General features: G+C 43.7%; 1 protein-coding gene across 1 annotated transcript in view; it reads right to left on the minus strand.

Moving 5' to 3' along the window:
* Positions 1-21,519, minus strand: part of LOC123017098 (von Willebrand factor-like) — a 251,520-nt gene that overhangs the window by 21,865 nt on the left and 208,136 nt on the right. Inside the window, exons 34-39 of the mRNA XM_044418233.1 lie at positions 18,277-18,482; positions 12,305-12,407; positions 11,399-11,473; positions 9,677-9,781; positions 9,283-9,488; positions 4,365-4,514 (exon numbers count right to left, since the gene is read on the minus strand). Of these exons, the coding sequence (XP_044274168.1) occupies positions 4,365-4,514; positions 9,283-9,488; positions 9,677-9,781; positions 11,399-11,473; positions 12,305-12,407; positions 18,277-18,482 (845 nt within the window). The remainder of the gene's footprint in view (positions 1-4,364; positions 4,515-9,282; positions 9,489-9,676; positions 9,782-11,398; positions 11,474-12,304; positions 12,408-18,276; positions 18,483-21,519) is intronic.

Below are 21,519 nucleotides of genomic sequence, written 5' to 3' on the forward strand. Positions count from 1 at the left end.
TACTCATTCGGAGAAAATGATCTCTGAATGAGTCCGAAAGCTCTGAGCTGGCACAGGCATTCTCTGAAACTCTTTCAGTTTTGGAGATTAGCAGAGAGCCAGCACATGCACCAAATTGTAACAGTTCTCTTCAATTGTGTGTGCACCAGCTCTTCCCCCTATTGCATGCATGCGTTGGCTCTGAATACAGAGTGGGAATACACAGTGGGAATACAGAAGAGAGGAGGGTGGTGGGAAGAGAGACAGATGAAGACACTAAAAAAAGATAGGTAAGAAAAATGTAACTTTTAAAATATATTTTTAACTATATGAGCCACGTCCCTGGGCTGCAGGCCACGCTGCGGCTGCCTCACTGAGCCCAAGGGCGGACGGGCTGAGGTGGAGAAGGAGAGGGACCGCGGCTTCCACACCTTCACTGTGGCCTTCTCAGGACAAGTCACCATTGCCGTCAAGTCGCCGCCATGTTTTTTCCCTCCCATGGTGGGGAGAGGCAGGAGGTGTCCCGTTTGGTTGGCCACAGCCCCATCCCTTGCCTCCCCTCACCTTGGTCCATGGAGACCAGCCATTACCTCCCTCCTCGCAGTCCTCTCCTGGCCTGGGGAGCCACCCCGCACCCACCTCTCCATCCTCCCGCTCCCACTCTCCCTCCTGGAGTCAGGTGAGTGCCTGCAAGTGGACCTTCCTCCGGCTTGGAAGTGGGGTGGCGGCAAGGAGACAGGAAGACCTCGACCGAGGCGAGCACACCCTCATGGCTCCCCCTCGTGTTGTGCTCTCCCTTTCTGCAGGCAGAGTGGCATCACCTTGGGCTACTGCTGCAGCCTGAGCAAGTGGAGCAAACATTTTTTAATTAAAAATAAATAACTAAAATAAAACAGTTTTTCAAAAAGAGAGAAACTCACTGAATATTCACTGAGTCCTGCAACCTGAGTCCATCTTTACAAACTATATGCAGAGACATATGTGCAACTTCAAGGAAAGGGGAAGCTCTTCAGTGATATGCATTCACATGTGAAAGCATCTGGAGTAAAATTAGACCTCCTCATCAAACAAGTGAAGGAGGAAAACTTCTTCCATTTCCCACAACTCAAAACCTGTTGGCGGAAAAACCAGCAGTTGCATTCCCAAACAAAACATGTGTGAATTCACTGGAAATGTTACAAAAGGAGTTTCAAATTAGATTTAAAGAGCTTCATCTCCATGAACAGGACATACAGCTTTTCTGGAACCCATTTTCTGTTGACACTGAAATTGTTGATCCGATTTACCAAATGGAACTGGCCGAACTACAGAATTGTGACTCTGAAAGACGCATTCAAGTCAAGCAGCCTTACTAATTTCTACGCATCTCTCCCCTCTGAGACATTTCTTAATTTCAGGAACCATGCGCTCAAAATGGCAACCATCTTTGGCAGCACCTATGACTATGAACAGACTTTTTCCCGAATGAAACATCTGAAATCTGCAACCATATCCAGACTAACTGATGCACACTTGCATCAATTGCCACGAATAGCAGTGACGAATATGGAATCGGACATTGACCATCTCATTGGCCAAAAGCAGGCCCATACTTTCCATTGAAATAGTAATAAGTTTATGTTGATTAAAATTGTTCTTCATTTTAAATATTGCATTGTTTTTCCTGGTTTTTTTTTTTTTTTGCTCTACAAAAAAATATGCGGAGTGTGCATAGGAATTTGTTCATATTTTTTTCAAACTATAGTCTGGCCCCACAACAGTCTGAGAGACAGTGAACTGTCCCCCTGTTTAAAAAGTTTGAGGACCCCTGGCCTTGAAGATAACAACAGAAGCCAGATCTAAAATTGTCCTATTAATATTACCAATAGGTGTCAGATTTTATGACCTGGCTGGTAGCCTTTAATATAACACTGATTTGTGATGTCAAAATGAATTAATTTTATTGCACAACTGAGAAAAATGTGCAGACCTAGTGCTTCTTCCACATCTTGCTCTGAAGGGAAATGAAACCATGGAAAAAGATTTAGATTAAGGGAAGACTATGAAGGAAAGTTTCCCACGCCCAGCCAAGCCAGACCAAGTGTTTCCAAACATGCTGTCTGTACAATGTGCAGACCTTGCAGAATGGGAACAACAAGCTTGGGGACTGGCAAAAATGCTTAGTTTAGAGCTGAAGGCATGTGAAGAACTTAGAAGGAGTCACAATCTTAGAGGGTACCCTCACCAATTTCTCAATACATCTTGAGTAAAAACCTGGTTCTTAAATATATAATTTGTGGTTTAACTTCTGAATGATGTTTTCAGGATTGTGCAAATCTGTTCCATATTTTCTAGCTGATTAGGACCATAGAAATTTTATAAAAGTAGTAAATCCCACTATTGATGGTGGAAGTTTTGTTGCGGTGGAATTTTCACACAAAGGTAGAAAATGATATTCATTTTTATTTCCTTATGTCTAGGAAATAAGGATACAAACACTCATGTGTTTGTTTTATCAGTATGAAAGTTAAGATGCAGAACTGTTGTCAAACAGATCTGACAGGATTCAGAGATAGAGTCAAGACCTAGCAGACAAAGGAGTCAGAAAGCATGGAGCTGGGGTCAGACTTGATGGCCTGGGAGACCCCTTCTGACTTGCTCAATTTCTATGTTTCTGTGCCAGACAGCAACTACCCAATTCATCCTGCTTCTTTCTTAGTGGCTATTGAAATGCTGGGGTCAAGGATCTTCAAGTGCTCCCAACTGGGTCTTCATTTGTAGTAAACTAGCAGGAGTTTTTCCTAAGATGACAACTCTTATGAAAATCATTTTGCCATTTGCTCAGCCCTCTGTCTTTTGTATTCTTTCCAATTATTATAGATTTTAAACTAGGTTTTTTAAAATCTTTTTTGTGCTGCTGCACTAGCTAGTAATCATCTGCTAATTTTGGTGATAGATAATTGCTAAAACAACAATAATAATCAAAAGCTGATTACTTTCTAACTAAATAAGGCATTTATATAATTGCCAAAAGCAACAGAAAAACTACCAAATGTTCTTCTTAGATCATTAATAATTTCATGTGTATACCCCCCTCTCCCCACAATTGCTGATGCTTTCTGGGTGGTTTACAAGAATTCCTAAAAACAATACAATAATTTTTTTTCCCAAAATACAAAAATTTAAAAACAAAAACATCTAAAATAACATATAGATAAGAGCAAACCTGTAAACCCCTGAGATGGGCAATCCTCTCAAGCCCTTGAATATCTATGTATATCTTTAAAGACCTTGGCATAAAGGGCTGTTGTAACTTGGCACTGAAAAGATTTCATAGTTGTGGGCCACTGTGGAGAAAGTCCTGCCTCTACCCTTTGAGACTTCCTCAGCATTGGCACTTGGAAGAAGACCCCAGATGTTGAGCATAGTGTCCAGGTAGATAGTGGTGTGGAGAGGCACTAAGTATTATAGTCCCAACCCATGTAAGGCTTTATAGGTTAAAACCAGCACATTGCATTGGGACTGGAAGCATAACAGGCAGTCAATGAAAGCAGACTAGAACTTGTCTTATTTATTCAGACCTATGGGACCCAATTATTAGTCTATCTGTCATACTTTGCACAAGTTCAGCTTCTGAACAGTCTTCAAGGACACTAATTTAGAGATTACCAAAGAAAAGATTATTGAAATCAGACTCTCCCTGTCCAAATAGGAGACTAGCTAGGTCACTTACTGGAGCTCATAGAAGGCACTTTGTGCACTAAAGCCACCTGGGCTTCAAGGGACAATGATGGATCAAGGTGAAACTCCAATCTACAAAACCTACCCCTTCAAGGGTAGCACAACCTCAGGCTGAACACCCTCCAGTCAATCAGAAGAACTACCCACTAAAAATATCTCAGTGTTGTCTGGTTTGGATATTGGTTGGTTAGCTCTCACCCAGTCCATGGCTGAAGCCTGACAACAGTTTAGCACATCCACCACTTCACCTAATGAAGTTGAAAGAGAGAAACAAAGCTACACGTCGTTGGCATACTGATGGCAGCACACTCCAAAACGCTGGTTGACCAAAGCAGGCATTAGTAATTTTTGTTAATGATTTGTTGTGAATGTTTAATGTTTCTCAAATAAAAAGGGCAGTAGAAGGGGTAGGGGGAAGAAGTGAGAAGATGACACTTTGCTAAAAACAAGCAAACAAACAAACAAACAATAGAATGATTTGGATTGTAAGAAAAATGATGCCGTCACAGTCTTTGTTATGTCTACTTAGTGCTAGTTATGCAGAGAGTACCACGTGAACAAGGAGAGTGCACATGTTGTTGTTTTTGTTATTTCTATACCACCCAATAGCAGAAGGTCACTGGTTGGTTTACAAGAGCTAATTGATATCTTGAAGTTTTACATACCGGTGGACAAATCTTATTGCATTCTTTCTCAAGACATTCTATGATTCGAAGTCCCGTAACAGCATCTTCCATGTCTGTGCAGGAGCACTCTGAACAGCCTTCTTTCCAAGTTTTCCCAGTAGGATAGACAACATTTTCATGGACACAAACCTGCCAATATTTACAATGCACACTTATTGCATGGAAAATGGAACATCATTTGTTCTCACATGGCTCTTGCTTTAGTGACTTTGTGAAAGACTAAAGACACAAATCTTTGTGAAAGATTTCCTTGATATACTGCTGTATTTTTCAGACCCTAAGACTCAAACATTTATTCATTTATTCACTTATTTATTCATTTATTCATTTATTTATTAAAACATTTATATGCTGCCCCATTCGCCGAAGCCTCGGGGCAGCTCACAACATAAAAAATAACAGTAATAACAATATAAAATATAAAATAACAATATAAAATAAATAACAATATAAAAGAAGTCACCCTGGCCAGATAAAATAAGCAAAAACTGTTATCAATTAAAATGACGCTTAAATAAAAAGGTCTTCACCTGGCGCCGAAAAACAAATAACGACGGCGCCAGGCGGACCTCTCTGGGGAGCGCATTCCATAGATTGGGCGCCACTGCAGAGAAAGCCCTCCTCCGAGTACTTACCCTCCTAATTTCTTTCACGGAGGGTTCCCAGAGAAAGGCCTCTCCCGCAGATCTCAAGGGGTGGCCGGGCATATATGGATGTAAGCGCTCCTTCAGGTAACCAGGACCCAAGCCGTTTAGGGCTTTATAGGTCATCACCAACACCTTGAATTGGGCCCGGACTTCAATGGGAAGCCAGTGAAGCTGACGGAGAACTGGAGTCATGTGAACATAACGCCCAGTCCCTGTCAGCAGCCTGGCAGCTCTATTTTGAACCAACTGAAGTATCCGGACCGTCTTCAAGAGTAGCCCGATGTAAAACGCGTTACAGAAGTCCAAACGGGAAGTCACCAGCGCGTGTGTCACTGTCACCAGGCAGTCATACTCCAGGTAGGGGCACAGCTGATGAATCAGCCGAAGCTGAAGGAAAGCGCTCCTCGCCACCGCTGTCACCTGAGCTTCCAATGAAAGCTCCGGGTCGAGGAGCACTCCCAAGCTGCGGACCTTGTCCCTGAGAGGGAGTGCAACCCCATTCAGGACTAGGTTAAATCCACCCTCTCCGAAGCCCAATCCACCAACCAACAGGACCTCCGTCTTGTCTGGATTGAGCTTCACTTTATTGGCCCTCATCCAGCCCATTACCTCGGCCAGGCACCGGTTCAGTACCACCACTGCCTCACCTGGATTGGTGGAAAACGAGAGGTAGAGCTGGGTATCATCAGCGTACTGATGACTCTGCAGCCCACACCTCCTGATGACCTCTCCCAGTGGTTTCATGCAGATGTTAAACAGCAAAGGGGACAAAATGGACCCCTGCGGTACTCCATGGCATAACTGCCATGGTGCAGAGCCATAGTCCCCCAGCACCACCTTCTGGAATCGGCCAGTGAGATAGGAGCGGAACCACTACAAAGCAGTGCCTCCAACTCCCAATCCCGCTAGCCTATCCAGAAGGATACCATGGTTGATGGTATCGAAAGCCGCTGAGAGGTCCAGGAGAACCAACAGGGACGCACTCCCCCTGTCCTTGTCCCTGCACAGGTCATCGTACAGGGCGACCAAGGCAGATTCAGTACCGTACCCGGGTCTGAAGACGGACTGAAATGGGTCTAGATAATCAGTTTCATCCAAGAGTGCTTGGAGTTGTCCCGCCACCACCTGCTCTAACACCTTGCCCAGAAATGGGATGTTGGCCACTGGTCTATAATTAGTGGCCATCTCTGGATCCAGTGACGCTTTCTTCAGGACCGGTCGGACTACCGCCTCCTTTAAAGGGGCAGGCACCCGCCCTCCCTCAGCGAAGCGTTAACCACTTCCAAGATCCAGATCCCAATCCCGTGCTTGGAATTATTTATTAACCAAGACGGGCAAGGGTCCAATAGGTAAGTGGTGGGACGTACTTGTCCAAGCACCTTGTCCACATCATCGGGCCTCAATAACTGAAATTCATCCAATAATTCTGGACCAGATGGCAGCATTGGCGTCTCCCCAGGAACCTCTGATTCACTAGTGGTGTCCAGCTCGTGACGAATCTGAGCGATTTTGTCCCTGAAATGCCTGGCAAAGTCGTCACAGCGGGCCTTTGAGGGTGGAACCCGATCTTCCTTAGGACCTGGATGAACCAGGCCTTGCACCACTCGAAAAAGCTCTGCTGAACAGCATTGTGAGGAGGCAATGGAAGCAGAAAAAAACCTCTTTTTCACCGCCCTCACCGCCACAGCATAGGCCCGATAGTGGGCTCTCAAGTGTGTTTGGTCAGATTCATCCCGTGATCTCCTCCACCTACGCTCTAGCCATCTCCCAACCTGCTTCATCGCCCGCAATTCAGGTGTATACCAAGGGGAAGAGCGGGCTCTGCCCGGTGGGAGAGGACGCTTAGGAGCGATCATGTCCACAGCCCTAGTCATCTCCCCGTTCCACAGTTCAACCAAAGCCTTGACAGGAGCACCAGTCTTGTCAGCCGGAAACTCCCCCAGGGCCTTCAGGAATCTATCTGGATCCATCCGGCTCCAGGGGCGGACCCACACAATCGGGTCTGTACCTTTGCAGAGGGGGAGGTTGCTCTCAAGCACAAACCTCACCAGGAAGTGATCTGACCATGACAGGGGAGTCAAACATAAATTCCTCACCCTCAGACCACCCTCTTCCTGCCCCGTTGAGAAAACCAGGTCCAGAGTGTGTCCACGTTCATGGGTCGGGCCGCAGACATGTTGAGACAGCCCCATGGCCATCATGGAGGCCATGAAGTCCTGAGCTGCCCCGGTCAAACCAGTCTCAGCATGGAGATTGAAGTCCCCCAGGACCAACATCCTGGGGGTCTTCAACACCAGGTCCGAGACGGTCTCTGTCAGCTCAGGCAGGGAGGTACACCAACAGAATCCCCAATCTGTCTCGGTCGCCCAACACCAAGTAGAGGCACTCCAGCCCTGGTCTCGAAGGGACCGGAAGTCCCGTGAGAAAGATGGAGGCTCTGTAGACCAAAGCGACCCCCCCTCCCCTCCCCTCCGGGCATGAACAGTGCTGAACCAGATACCCGGGCGGGCACAGTTGAGAGAGGGCAACATTCCCCCCCCTCCCGCCCAGGTCTCCGTTATGCAAGCCAGGTCGGCCCCCTCATCCACAATCAAGTCATGGATGAGGGAAGATTTATTATTGACTGACCTGGCATTGAACAACAGCACCGTCAGGCCCGAGGGGTGGTTGACAAGACTACCTGGCACCCTCTGGCTGGGGGCAAAACCAGAAGGGGGGATAGGTGTCAACCATCTGTCCCTCCTTCTTCTACGCAGACACGTTAAGCCCCCACCACTGCTACGACCATTGCTCAAAACCACCCCAATGGGGCACCCCCACACTTCCCAGGAAACACAAGCATCGACATGGCCAGGGACGACTCCATAAAAACAGGTTAAAATAGAATAAAATTATAAAAACAATTAAAAACTCCCCCTTCCCTAATGTTCCCAATGGCAGGTGGGCCAATTAAAACAAAAGCCCCTGGCCAGCCCAGCCCCCGCTCGGCCCCCGAACGGTACCCAAACGGCATCGACCGCCCTTTGGCCTTTACCCTTTGGCCACCGGCCCTTCGGCCGCCGCTGGCGCTTTAAGGCCGCTGGGCCCTCCAAAGCCCCGCCCTGTCCCGCACGACTCTCACCCGTGTGGGGGGGGGTGCCAGCACCGGTCCTATTCCTGGCTGGTGCCCCTGGGCCGATGTTGCTGGCGTCCGTGGGGAGGCACGGTGCGGCAGCTGGTGGGTGCGTGAAGTCGGTGAGCGTGCGAAGGTCCTGCAGCGCGGGGGAGGTGTGCCCCATCCGGCGCTCTGGTTCTCCCGGCCGCCGCCGGCGCTTTAAGGCCGCTGGGCCCTCCGAAGCCCCGCCCTGTCCCACGTGGCTCTCACCCATAGAGTTAAGTGATCAATGATCAAGATTTTTTGTGTAGTAGGTTGCCCATCACTGCTGGCCTCTCCTGCAATGGGCAGTTGCAGGAATGCTGGATGCATTTTAAGATAAATTCTGCTACATCAATGCCTCACAGGGCTAACCAATGCCCCATATTAGCTCCCATGTCTCCTCAGAATCCTCTGCAACATGTGACACATGTTGATTCTGTGCCTCATGGGAAGACTGGGGTAGAAAAACATGAAACTCATCCTTTAAATCTTAAGATTTAAATTAAATTAATACATCTTAAGATGGATAATAAATCTTCCTCACGTCTTCCTCCTCTCTCATAGGCACAGACTGCATGGTTGTCCTAAATCTTCAAACAATTTTAGGAAGAGAGTTTCATATGAGGCTGTCTACCTTCTATGTCAGTTTGTCTGAATTATTATACATAAAAAAGGGGATGTGTTTTGTCTGTCTTAGCTTTGTCCTCTGTTAGCTTTGGCCTCCTGACTCACTCTGTTTCTATGTTGTTTCTATGTTAAGCTTGGTAGTGATAACCTTTAGAAAATTGCTATATATTTATTTTTATTTCAGAAGATTTATTCTCCATTATATTCGATCACTAGCTTAATTAGCTTAATTAGTTTTCAAAAGAGATTGGACAAATGTTGCTGTGGGTCCCATTTCCAAATGTTCAGTGTTCAGATATCAGGGAAGCATCTGGCTGGGAGGAAGGAAGAGTTCCTGGCCCAACATGTAAAGCTAACCCCTTGGACATGGAAAGCAGGTATGTGAGCTGAATGAGATTTGTACCCACCCACTCCAGATGTGAGGCTTGCCAGTAAAAACTGACATTCTGTAGGGGAAGTTAGAACAGTTTGTCTTTTTTTTTTTTACCTTGTCTGGAATGCAAGTAGTCGATGTGCAATCACAGTCATTAGTGACAGATGTTGATAAATGTCCAGTAGGGCAGGCCACTGTTGAATTGACACAGCTGCAAGTGCACTGATATTCATCACAGCACTGAGTCTTCCTCACAGTAAGCTTCCTGTGTGGTGGGCAGGAAGGAATGGACGGTGGGTTGCATTCCTCCTTTTTGCAGACTGACAAAACAATGGAAAAACATAGAATGATATGATAAAGCGATTTTTCCATTGTTACAGGAAGTTGTAAAAGAAGAGGTGTCAACAATTCAGTGCATACATCCAAACACAACACATCTATTGTAAACACATAGCAGAGACTGTGTAAGAACATAAAGTCAGTATTTGATGATCTGAGAGAATGTTACCACAAGTGTAATCTGGTCTGCATTTTCCAGGATTTGTCTGCAAAAGCTGGAGACCATCTTCACAATGAGGTGCAGGAGGCAGTTTACATGTGACCAGATCACAAACTAAAGATGGAAAAATAAGACAAGAGAAATAGTTAATACATTCTTCAAGTGGGACCTGTAACAGCAACCATTGTAATATGGAATGTTCCTGCTCTGAATTTCAGCTATCCATGCACTCATGCAGCTAGCCTTCCATCTGATTTTCCATTTCCCCCTAAAAGACACTCACTCAAACATTCTGCAGCCCCTGAGTATGCTCAATAGGCTATCTGGGTTTTTCTAAACTTTTTTGAACCTCTGAAAACTTTGACATTCCTATAAGCCTGCACATACCTCCTTCTTCTGGGTGGATAGCATATACCCCCTGAACTGCACAGATGGTGTCATTTTGGTTACAAAATCAGCATTCACATAATGAGTTTGTTATTCCTATTTATGATTTATCCTTTATTTTGCCAGTCATAAAGAAAATAAGGAGATATTTAGAAACATAGAAACAGTGAGTTAGAAGGGGCCTGCTGGGCCATCTAGTCTGACCACCAGCTCCAGCTGGCTCCACTCATGACATGCCTACCATGTTCATGTCCAGCCTATCCTTGAACACCCTTCACCAATGGGGCCTCAACCACCTCCTATGGAAGCCCATTCCATACTCTAGCATCCCAACCATCAGGAAGTGCTTCCTGGCACCCACATTGAACCTTGGTTCCCTGAGCTTTGCTCCATTGGAACACATCCTGCCCTCTGCCACAGGGGAAAAACGGTCATGACCCACCTCTGCGTGACACCCCCTCACATACCTGTATGTTGCTAACAGGTCCCTTCTGAGCCTCCTCCTCTCAAGGCTGAAAAAACCCAGCTCCCTCAGTCTCTCCTCATATGACTTACCCTGCAAACCACTCAAAATCCTCGTGGCTCTTCACTGTACCAGTTCCAACCTTGCTATACCCCTCCTGTAATGAGGGGCCCAGAACTGAACACAATGCTCCAGCTGTGGGTGCACCAGAGTCGTACAGAGTGGCAGTAATACCTCTCTTGATCTAGAAGCCCTGCTTCTGGCTATGCATCAAAGTGTGGTGTTCACCCTCTTGGCCACCACATCACACTGCTGGCTGTGTAGTCAACAAGCACCTCAAGATCCTTTTCACAAGTGCTGCTCTCCAGCCACTTGTCCCCTCACCTGTACTTATGATGGCCCAAGTGCAAGACCTTGCACTTATCTGCATTGAATGCCATCCTGTTGTCCCCAGCCCACTTCCATAGTCTGTCCAGATCCTTTTGGATCCAGAGTACCTGCTCCTCAGTTGTAGCCACCACCCCCATTTTAGTTTCATCTGCAAATTTAATCAGCAGACTTGTCACCCCTCCTCCAGGTTATTGATGAAAAGATTGATTGGTCCCAGGGGGACCCCACTCGTGACCGTCTGCCATCCTGATGATTCTCCACTAATAAGTTAGGGCACTGCAGTCATGCCCTGAAAATCTTATTCAGTCTCTTTCTCCTCTGGTTCCTGAGAACCAAGCAAGAGTCACATTTGCAATACTCTATTTGTTGCCACATTTACATATATTTGCTTTTCTTTTAAAAAGAAAGTTGGGATTCTCAGGATGCTGAATTTTGTGCCCCGTACCACAGAGTGGGCAGAGCCCAAAATATGACCTCCAGCGGAAACTTACCACATTCATAAACTGGACAGCACTGACCAGGATCCCTACGTAATCTTGGAATTTCACAGGGACCACAAACAGGAGCTATAATGAAAGGAAAGCAGTAAGCTCTATTTATTAATATCCAAAGCAAAAATAGCCAACCTTCTATATTCTCTGTGGCCCTTCTATTTTCCAGGCACATGTCTGAAAATCAGAACTATACATTCCTCTCAGAGAAGCCCAAACCCCATAAAACAGGAATAGGAAGCAATCTGTTCAGTAACTTTGCACTCTAAATCAACCATTCAAATTCATTAGCTTTTGAAATCCACACTTTTTTGAATTTAGCAATGGAATTCTACAATCAAAAATGTATACAAAATATGTGTATTATGGGAAAGTGCACTCAAAAGCAGCTTGCAAAAATAGATTATGAAAAATGTGTACAAAAATGTACCTATTATGAGAAAATACAAAATGCATTAAAAAGTTTCATGCAAACGTTTTAAAAAAATCAAAGTTCAGGTGAAATGAGAAACACAGAAAAAGTGCATTGACATTCATCCATCCTATTATGAAAATTGTCCAGGTCCTTAAAAAAACATGCTTCAGGGATACATGTGCTTAATTGGCATGTTCAGGAAACAAATGCGGTTCCTGAAAGATCTATTCAAGTTGCAGATTGGCAGTTATTCCTGTTTTTCTTTGCTTTGGTTCTTTCAGAATGTGCATGAGACAATGAATCAATAAAATGTGTATGTATAGTTTCACTGCTCTGGAAATGAAACCAGAAGGACATTTACCCATATTTTCACACTACAATTAGGCATAGTATTTGGGAAAGAGTGCCTGAACTAGAGCTTAATTCATGAAATAGGAAAGAAGTGATACTTTTCATATATGTATTTAAAACTACATAAAATTGTTGCTTACATTTAGCAGCTGGACAAGGCTGAACAGTGCAGTTTATGTTCCTATTGTCTAGGCACATGCAGATCTTGCAGGGTTCATTAGAAGAAATCCATGTTTCCAAGTGCTATACAAGAACAATATATTATTTGCAATAAAGAAATCTACTGATTATTTAGTATGCAAACTAAGGATGGGTAAGGATGGAAATGAAGAGAGAGAAGACAAAAAATAAAACAAAGCAGAAAACTTTGGTACATATGGTAGTACTTTGTGCTGTTCTAATAATCACAAGAAACCAGAGATACCACTCAATTTAACATAAAGGTTAATATATTTAGAACAAGATGCAAATAATGTATCAGAACTGTGCAGTGCTTTTTTCACATTTTATGACCACAATTACAAAATGTTAGAAGAAATACAAGACATGGAGGTGTGCTAAAAGTTTTTTTTAAAATGTACTGAATATTTATTCCATGGACTCAAGTAAAGCTGGACCCTGGAAATTTTCCACATATGTAATGTTTCCCATTTTTCCTTGATCAAGCACTTTAGAATAAAGGTATAGCAGCCCATTCTAAACTGAGAATGTACCAGATTCTCTTTTTAGCACATAGCTATTTTTAATGGGAGTAGATTGGTCATAAATATACAAGTCCTACTATTAAAATAAAAAAATAGTGCTAAAGTGTTTGGCAAATGAAGAAAAAAAGGTGGGACATTTTAACAGCTTAATCTTATATATTTAGTAAGAACTACTATTTTCAATGAAATACATCTATTGAAATATGCCTGAGATTTCAGCTAAAATGTCAGGATGATACCCATGATCAGTACATACTCTGCAGTCTATAGGTCTGCTATAGCTATATTTTTCATCATCAGAGTTATGTGGCATAAAATTTAGATAGAGGGATGGAAGGAAATCAACAGAGGGAAGAAAAGAAGGCAAGTATAGACCCAGGGTCATGTAATGAAATTGACTGGAAATAATGAGGTACACTTTTTCACAGAATGAATAATTAATTTATAATATTTGTTCCACAAATGCAATGATAGCCAGTGGTTTAAACAAGTTTTCATGGCATATAAATCAACCAAAGGTTGCTACTTATTATGGCCAAATGAAACTTCACTAAATAGGGCAGTATCCGACACTACTGGTACACTAGTGGGATCTACCAGTAGCACAAGAGGAAGCTAGTGGCTCCTTAAGCAAATGAAATAAGCTGAAACACTCCTTTCTGAAACAGGGTAGGTCCATGGAGCTTTCTGGGAATGGTACTCATCTGCCCCACTGAGGGTACCTATGAGCAAAGAATGTACCTATTCATTTTCAGGCTTGCTTGATGCAATAGAAACACTGGGAGCATAGTAGCAATTTGAAATACCTTATTTACAAAGCCAGGATTTCTGAATGCTGGATATAGGAGAAAGTTATTGCCCTCAGACCCTATTTTTCAGCTTCCAAGAAGCATTTGGTGGCCCATTGTTAGCAGAAACAAACAAACATTCATCAGGTGCAGGAGAGTAATTTATTGAGCCAAGTAGTAGAAATTTCAATTCCAGATTATTTTAAACTGCATGATTTTAAAAATTATGATGAACATCAATAAAGTGTCTGTGTCTGTGTCATCTCTGCCTATAAGTGCAATGGTCAATGTTGGGAATTCTTTTAAGACCAGCCAAATTCCATGTTTCTGATCTGACAAGTTTACACAGAAACACAAATATCAGCTAAGTATTTCATGCCAGTAAATTATTTTTTGAAGTCCCTATGATACCTAAAGGTTACAACCTCTATAAGTCAGACAGCAAAGCAATGATTACCAGCATGTTACTTAGTTTAAGAACAATTTCAAGGATAAATTACACACACTAATGAAGTTCAAAGTTCAGCAACATAGAATAGGACAAGTCAAAGTTTGTACCCCAACTATTTGCATGGCTTTGAACTCTGCTGTCCAACCACTTTGGCTATTGTTCATCTCCAACTTCAGAGCAGGCCAACAGCTTTCTAACTAAGGTTTTATCATGCTAATAATGAGCAGTTAGGTTGATTTAAAAGTAAAATAAAAGCTAGTGCAGAAGTAGATAACAAAAGAAACAAAGACAGTTAGAATACAGTCCATTAGAGGGAAAGTATCTTACTGATAAGCTATTATAAACTGAATGCCTCTTCTCCTTTCCAAACTAAAATGAGCAAACCATGCGTTGCTCATGGAACCTCAAGGTGGAACCTCCTGCTTAAGGTCCAAATCCCTTGGAGTGGCTGATCCTTCTCACCTAGTCTGCTCTCTTTAGCTGACATGGTGTCCTAGAATTCATGATACTATACCTGCCCCCTCACTAAACTAGTTATCACACTCACAAAACTTTCCCGCAGTATTGGAAACTAATTGATTCTCAGTGAGTGCCTGGCTTATCTCTGAGTCTATTGACCTTGGTAGTTCAGTTGTGGTTTCTAACCCCTCCTTTTCATCTGAGTAAGTTTTCACATGCTTTGAACATTCCTTTGGAAGGAGGAGGAGGCTAATCTCTACACTGCTGTTGCAGCTTGTAGGAATGACTTGGTGGAAGGTATCTCTCTTTCTGCAACTTTAGACATCTCTCACTATATTGACATTGGCTAATTGGATCTGTCAATGCTACAGATGAATGTGCATGTGCCTGCTTACCCTGACTGGGGTCTTCTCTTTGGTTCATTCCAATCTAAATCCTGAGCACACAGACAAAAGCACTGGCACAGTCCATTAGTGAACCTGCTTCTTGATGGAGATGCCAAATGTTGTAATTTGTTCCCTTTTCCTGGGGACCCTCAAAGCCTTGTTTTAATTCAATCAGAAAGACTGCAAAAATGTTTAAGAATCCAAAAGACATAGCATAGGCCATATAAGTGCACAGCCTTTTCTCAAGCTAATCATACAGCATAATCAGATTCAATTAAAGAGTACAGATCCATGTACAACTGGTATTGTACCAGGAAAATGTAGAATAAGCCTGGGGCTCCCTCCAATTTTTCAAATATAATGATTGGACACTTTCACCTGGGAGGTATGGGAACAGGGCCAATAGGTGTAGAACAGGGTAGTCTGTAGTTGACCCTGAAGGGTCTTATTTGGGCTTCACCATCTGCCCGCTTGCCGCCCACCTGCCTGTTCAGCACTGGGCTGTGCTACAGAAGGCCCAAGGGACATTGCTGCTGCTACTGCCAACATCGAGGGATGAAGGACTGTGCCCAGCTTCTCCCCCCAGTGACGCGGTTTCCACCTTGCTTCTCCATCTGCACACTCACTGTTCCTGAGGCCTGTGAGAGAGGATGTTAGGGGTGGGGTGGGGGGGTTGTTCTTTCAGGGGGCATGGCCAGGTGTTATATTTTATTTTTATTTTTGTCTTACTTGTTAAGCCATCCCATGACTACAGTAAGAGATGGTCTAAAAAGTTTTAAATATATGCATACATACATAAATTTGCAAGTGAAAGTTAAGCCAGTTTTGCTCACAGAGCCTGATTGTCAGCACTAGAGCCTCGTTTTCAGTTTTTACAGCATTCATCCCATACAATAGGATGAACAAACTGGCATGTTCCATTGTTCCTTGAGGCTCAAAGGGAAAACTGGTAGAAAGTTTAAGGCATAAATGCAGATCAATGCAGGAAGAAAATAGGAGCCTGGATACCTCTGAATAGATTTCGCTGGCAAGAATGCTCTTTTGCTAGGACAGTAGGAAAATGTTGCCTTAGCAGGTAGCTAAAGTCATTTGAAGGTACATGTAGGGTGATAAGCCTGCAATGTTTTCAGCTCAAACTATCTTAGAGGAGCTGACTGGACTCTTAAACTACTCTTGCCAGTTCTGCAGACTGAGATTCCTGCAAGACTGGGAGATGAAGGTTCTCTGCTAGTACCTAATTCTTTGAGGACTGCATCCTCTGGCCAGAATTCAGCACTGCCTGTTCTGTTCCCAAGGAAGCATTCTATACTTCATTCTGATCAACTTCTTCTATTGCATATTGGAAGACCTGAAGGCTAGGAGTCCCAAAGCAGAGTTGGGATAATCCATCTATAACCAGAATTCAGTCCCCAGAAGTTCCCCATCTAGCCTATAGAGGCTTGGAATTATTCCATGTGCTGAACTCATTCTCCTCCCTAAGTCCCACCCCAAGTTCCTCCACCTGTCCTGGAGACAATAGAGGGCTTTTTTGGGGGGGGGCAAGGAGACAGCCCCATGGAACCTCTGATTTGTGATGAGGAGATTCCCTGTGAAGAGGAGTACCTGTTATCTCTAATCACATGCTTAACATGCCATTCCACCTCCCCTCCCCTGATAGTCAATCTGATCTCCTCCAATTTGTAAAAAACTACCTTGGGAGGCAGTGATACTTGAACATCTGTCCTCAGAGTATCCCATAGCTTGCCCTTAGAAAAAGAGGCATTAGACTGAATGGGAGAAGAGTGAATCATAGAAATGCATAAGAAGTCTTCCATCTCCTTAGAACTGAGTTCTACAGAAACCTCCCAGGGATCAGTTTCCACACACCCAAAGGAGGCTGCATCACTCTTTCCAGACTTTGAGGACTCCAGTTATGATGACATGAGCTTGCCATAGCTATTACTCTGGCCTGAGTTTGCTGAACCAGGCCAGGTACCTTTAAAAGGTCAACCCTCAGTCAGTAAAGAGGTGTGGCCAATTAGCCAAAATAGAGCTACACTGTTACTGCAGCCTCAGTCTCACTCTGTTCTTTGTTAGAGTAGCATACAGACTACCCTCTGGATGCTAGCCCAGTATGACTCAGAGTGTTACCTGAGCTTGCTCTCTGTTCCTGAAACCTGATCCTGTAGAAGAAGCACCCATGATACCCTCAAAATTCCAAATATGCCTACTGACTCAAAGGGTCTTGGGATGCCTGATGTAATTGCTAACTTTGCACTGATGAAGCTTTTCCTTTAAATAAATGGGCAATTCTCCAGTAACTTTCAGAGTAGATTATTGTAATATGCTCTATGTGGGTCTGCCCTTGAAGACAGTCTGGCAATTGCAGCTGGTGCAGAATCAGGCCACTTGGTTGGTAACTGGCACTCCTACAGTGACCCATATAACATCAGTTCTGAAAGAACTACATTGGTTACCAGCTGTGGCCCAGGCCCAATTCAAGGTGCTTGTAATGACATATAAAGCCCTGCACAGCTTGGAGCCCAGCTATCTTTAGGACCAGCTACAACCATATATACCTACCTGCCCCCTCAGATCACCCCAGGAGGCCCTTCTGCAAGTCACCCCTCAGGGAATTGAGAAGGGTGGCAACTAGGCGAAGGGTCTTTTCCACTGCTACTCTACATCTCTGGAACTCCCTCTCTAGGGAAATTTGCCTGGCACCATTTCTATTTTCTTTTCAGCACCAAGCAAAGACATACCTTTAAAAAAAAAAGATCATACATAGCCCTTATGAATGCCGTGGCCTTTTTATATTGTTGTTGTATTCATGTTTTTAATCTTTTATGTGTTTTAATGTGTTTGTGTGTGTGTGTAATATTTTGTAAGCCACCTAGCAAGTCCTCTTGGCAGTAATAGGTGGCCTATAAATATGTGAATGAATGAATGAATGAATGAATGAATGAATGAATGAATATATAATAAGGGAACCTGGGAGCTGTGGTGTTTGCCTGTTTGAATTTAAACTTGGTTATTCGCCAGGGTGTCTCGAAACAGATTCTGAAGCCAAATGGGTCCAATTTAACAAAGGGTTCCCAATATCACAAATGTCCAAGGGCACATAAATCGCTGGGTGGCCCCTGTACCCTGTTCAAATATGCAGCAGACCTACCTATCCCCAGTAGGTAGTTAAGGATGGAAGAGCAAGCCATATGGGAATGGCTTCTGTTACCTGGTGCTTTCACTTAAGTATTTGATTATTATATGAGTTTGAATAGAACACTAGTGTGCCCACTGGAGAATCAGTGCTTCCCTCCCAAAAATAAGTAATATCTAGACAGCTACCTGGTGTTGTGTCCCATCTTCACTTACACACTGTGTGCAGGCCTTTTCGTGGACGCAGCTGGCATTTAAGATCACTTGTTCTGGTGGACAGAAGCACCCTTCAATAGGATAATCTGTGCAGATTTCTGTGCTGGTGCCATTCTCACAGTGTTTTGTGCATCCTTCTTGACAGTGCTCATATAGCAATGGCTCTGGACATTTCATAGCTGTTCAGAACACAAGTCCCCAATAAAATGAAATAAAAATAAAAATAGTAAGTCTTTTGTAAGAAAAGATTTTTGTTCGGAAGGGGAATAGAATGAGAAAAACAAAGAAACCATAATCCATCCTGGATGCTATGAAATACCTGAAGAGAGCATACTCAAGGTCAAAATAAATAGCAGTGCAAATTAAGCACATTTACCTTGCACTTTTAATACATATACAAATGTTATAAATATTAGACAAAGTCTCTTTCAACCCCCTCCCCCTCCAAAACAGCAAAGGTGTTTTCTGAGACAGATGCATTTTCCTTCTTTCAAGGTTTTGGGGAGAGTGCTAAGAAGTCCCAATTGTCCCCTCTATTTTTCCATTTACCTTGAGTGGATAACTTTACTTTGTTGCTTTGCGTACTGACAAAATCTGAGGAAAAGCCAGGGGTGGGTACAAGGCTAAGTGACAAGCTTGCCTCCCTCCACAGGGGTTTCCTCCCATTGTGAACACTTACAGAGCACCTGTGGCAGCAGGAGATCACAGTGAAGAAAGGAAGAAACAGCCCTTTCCTAGAATCACAGTCTCCCAAGGTTTACATGGAACCAGCCTGTCATAAGTTGACAGCCCAGCTCCATTGAAATGGGTAAGGTGTTTACTTCATTTTTTAAAAAATAGTGGACAATCATGTTCAGTGTCCCCATGATACTGCTAAGCATCCCTGGGGGAGGGGGACACTGGATTGGGAAGGCTGCCTTGAACAGTAACTTTTAAAATGTAAATAAATGTCAAGCCACAGCCAGAACTAAGTGGTTCACAGTGGCTCAGGGGACCTCTCCATGCTCTTGCTGTGTTCTCTGGATACTGCCTGTCCTGTGCCTGGTCATCTGTTGGGCACAGAGGAAATTTTAACCAGACCATGTGAACCCTCCCCAGAATATTCTAGAGTGGATCAATCCCAGGAGTAAACTCTCAGTAACAAACTAGAATAACAAGGCAACCATCCAGTCCAGGTTACCAAAGACTATAGGATGCTAGGATGAGGAGGGACGTAAAACCTTTCTCAAGAATCCCAGGGTCTTCCTAGGAAGCAGCCATCACTGGGAACCACCATCACTGTTTCCAAGGGCATTTGTCTGATTGGTATGGGAGACAGAAACCTGGATGAAATGGATTTGGTGCTGATCAAGCAGGGCAATTCTTACACAGGTCCTGGGTAGAGAAAAGATTATGATGAACAGGAATAGAGCAGGGTTGTAGTTGCTATTCTCACTCCTGTCTCTGCAAAACTCTATGCACATAGAGTAGCTCTGTATAAGTATAGGGTCTATACTATACTCAGGAAATTTGTCATTTTCAGGGATTCATTACTGGATGGGCAGACCCCATTCATAGTTTGTATAGCATATAAATTCTTCTGAAAGTTATGCTGTATGCATTTAAGTATGGGGCAAAAAGAAACCACACAATACTGCTCCTCCCCGCATTATAACAAAGGAAGAGGGTTAAAAGAATGCAAAAAAGTGCAACTGTAGGAGCAGTACCAAGGCCTGAGATTCTAGATCAACAAGTCGGTTTACACAGAATGCTGAGATGTAGAGAGCAATCAGCCAGTCATGCCCTCTGGTAGGATACCCCATTCCATTTCTTAAGATTTTATTCCAAGTAAGCATTTCCTGGGCAATGAACAGAGTTAATCCCCTTTTGGGGTCCCCCCTCCAACGTAAAGTAAGAGCATTGCAGTGAACTACGAGTTTGCAATGTTGAGATAAAAGCTGTGAATTTTTCTGCTTTTCACTCAGCATCAGTCCAAGTTACAGTGGGAGTCTCATACCTCTGAGCAATACTGTAGGGTGCTCATAAATTACTCTGAGCTCTCCTCAAATACTTAGTGTCATCAGCCACTGCCCATTCCAAATCACAATATGGGAGAGATTAACCTCATTTGCTCTGGAATATGTACTGGCAGGGTTATTTTTTTAAAGGTTTCACACTAAATAAGAATTGAGATAGAAAGAGCAGATGCTGCTATGTGGAGCTTCTTTTGGAGAACAGGAACACTGGTGTCCATTCCTTGCTATATTCAAATACTGTAGTTTCCACTTATTTCTCCAGGCAGCTCCCATCACTCCCATCTCTGGAAGCATTTAAAATAGCTTCCAAGTTGAACCTGGAACAAGTCTGTGCAAGGAGATGCTCAAATTCTCTTGGACAAGGAGAGGGTTCTCTAGAAATATTTTGTATCTGTGCATCTCTCCATCCTCCTTTTCCACCCACTCCTTTCCATTACTATGTGTTTGGAAAATGGGTTGTGCCCTGAATCTTTGAAACTGCTCCCAAGATATACCCTGCCTTAATATACCATCTTGTCTCTTCCCTCTGAGCTTAGTAGTCAAGCAATGACTCAGAGATCTTAGGACTCACTCCCTTAAGAGACCAACAGGCTAGGCAGAAGGATAAGGCAGCAGCCTTTTAAACTTTTGAGGCATAGCCATCTTTCCGACTACTCATTGTTTCCCCTCTTATGCTCTTATGAGCATATTACTGGAAGTTGGTTTGCACTGGAAATTTGAAGAGGGAACAGAAAGGGCTGGAAGAGCTAGCTGTGAAATATATAGCTTTAGACTGGATCTGATTTTACTGCTCCATACTGGGACAGTGAACTTCTGCAGAATCCCAGGGGCCTCAGTACAGTGAAGGATTTCATTAGCTTCCATAAACATACTTTTTTCAGACAACAGATTATATCAAATTTCAGGCAAGAGATTATATCAAAAAGGGGGATCAGGGCTGTGTGGTATCATATTCCAAGAAGTACAGGTGGGGGAATGTGTGCAGAATGCCTCTTTGCTCTGCCACCAGACACCCACTTCTAAGTAAGTTTTACAGTTTAAAAAGATAAGGAAAAGCCCTCAGCTACCTCATCTTTAAATTATTTTTAAATTTTAAGTTTTATAACCCTGCCGCACCCTGCACCTCCCCTTCCCATTCCTCTCAAGTGCTATGCCTGTGAAAGGAGTCACTTCACTTGGGGAATACTTTCTTTCCACATTT

Source organism: Varanus komodoensis, unplaced genomic scaffold (genome assembly GCF_004798865.1).
Source record: "Varanus komodoensis strain SLA01 unplaced genomic scaffold, ASM479886v1 scaffold9, whole genome shotgun sequence".
NCBI lineage: Eukaryota > Metazoa > Chordata > Lepidosauria > Squamata > Varanidae > Varanus > Varanus komodoensis.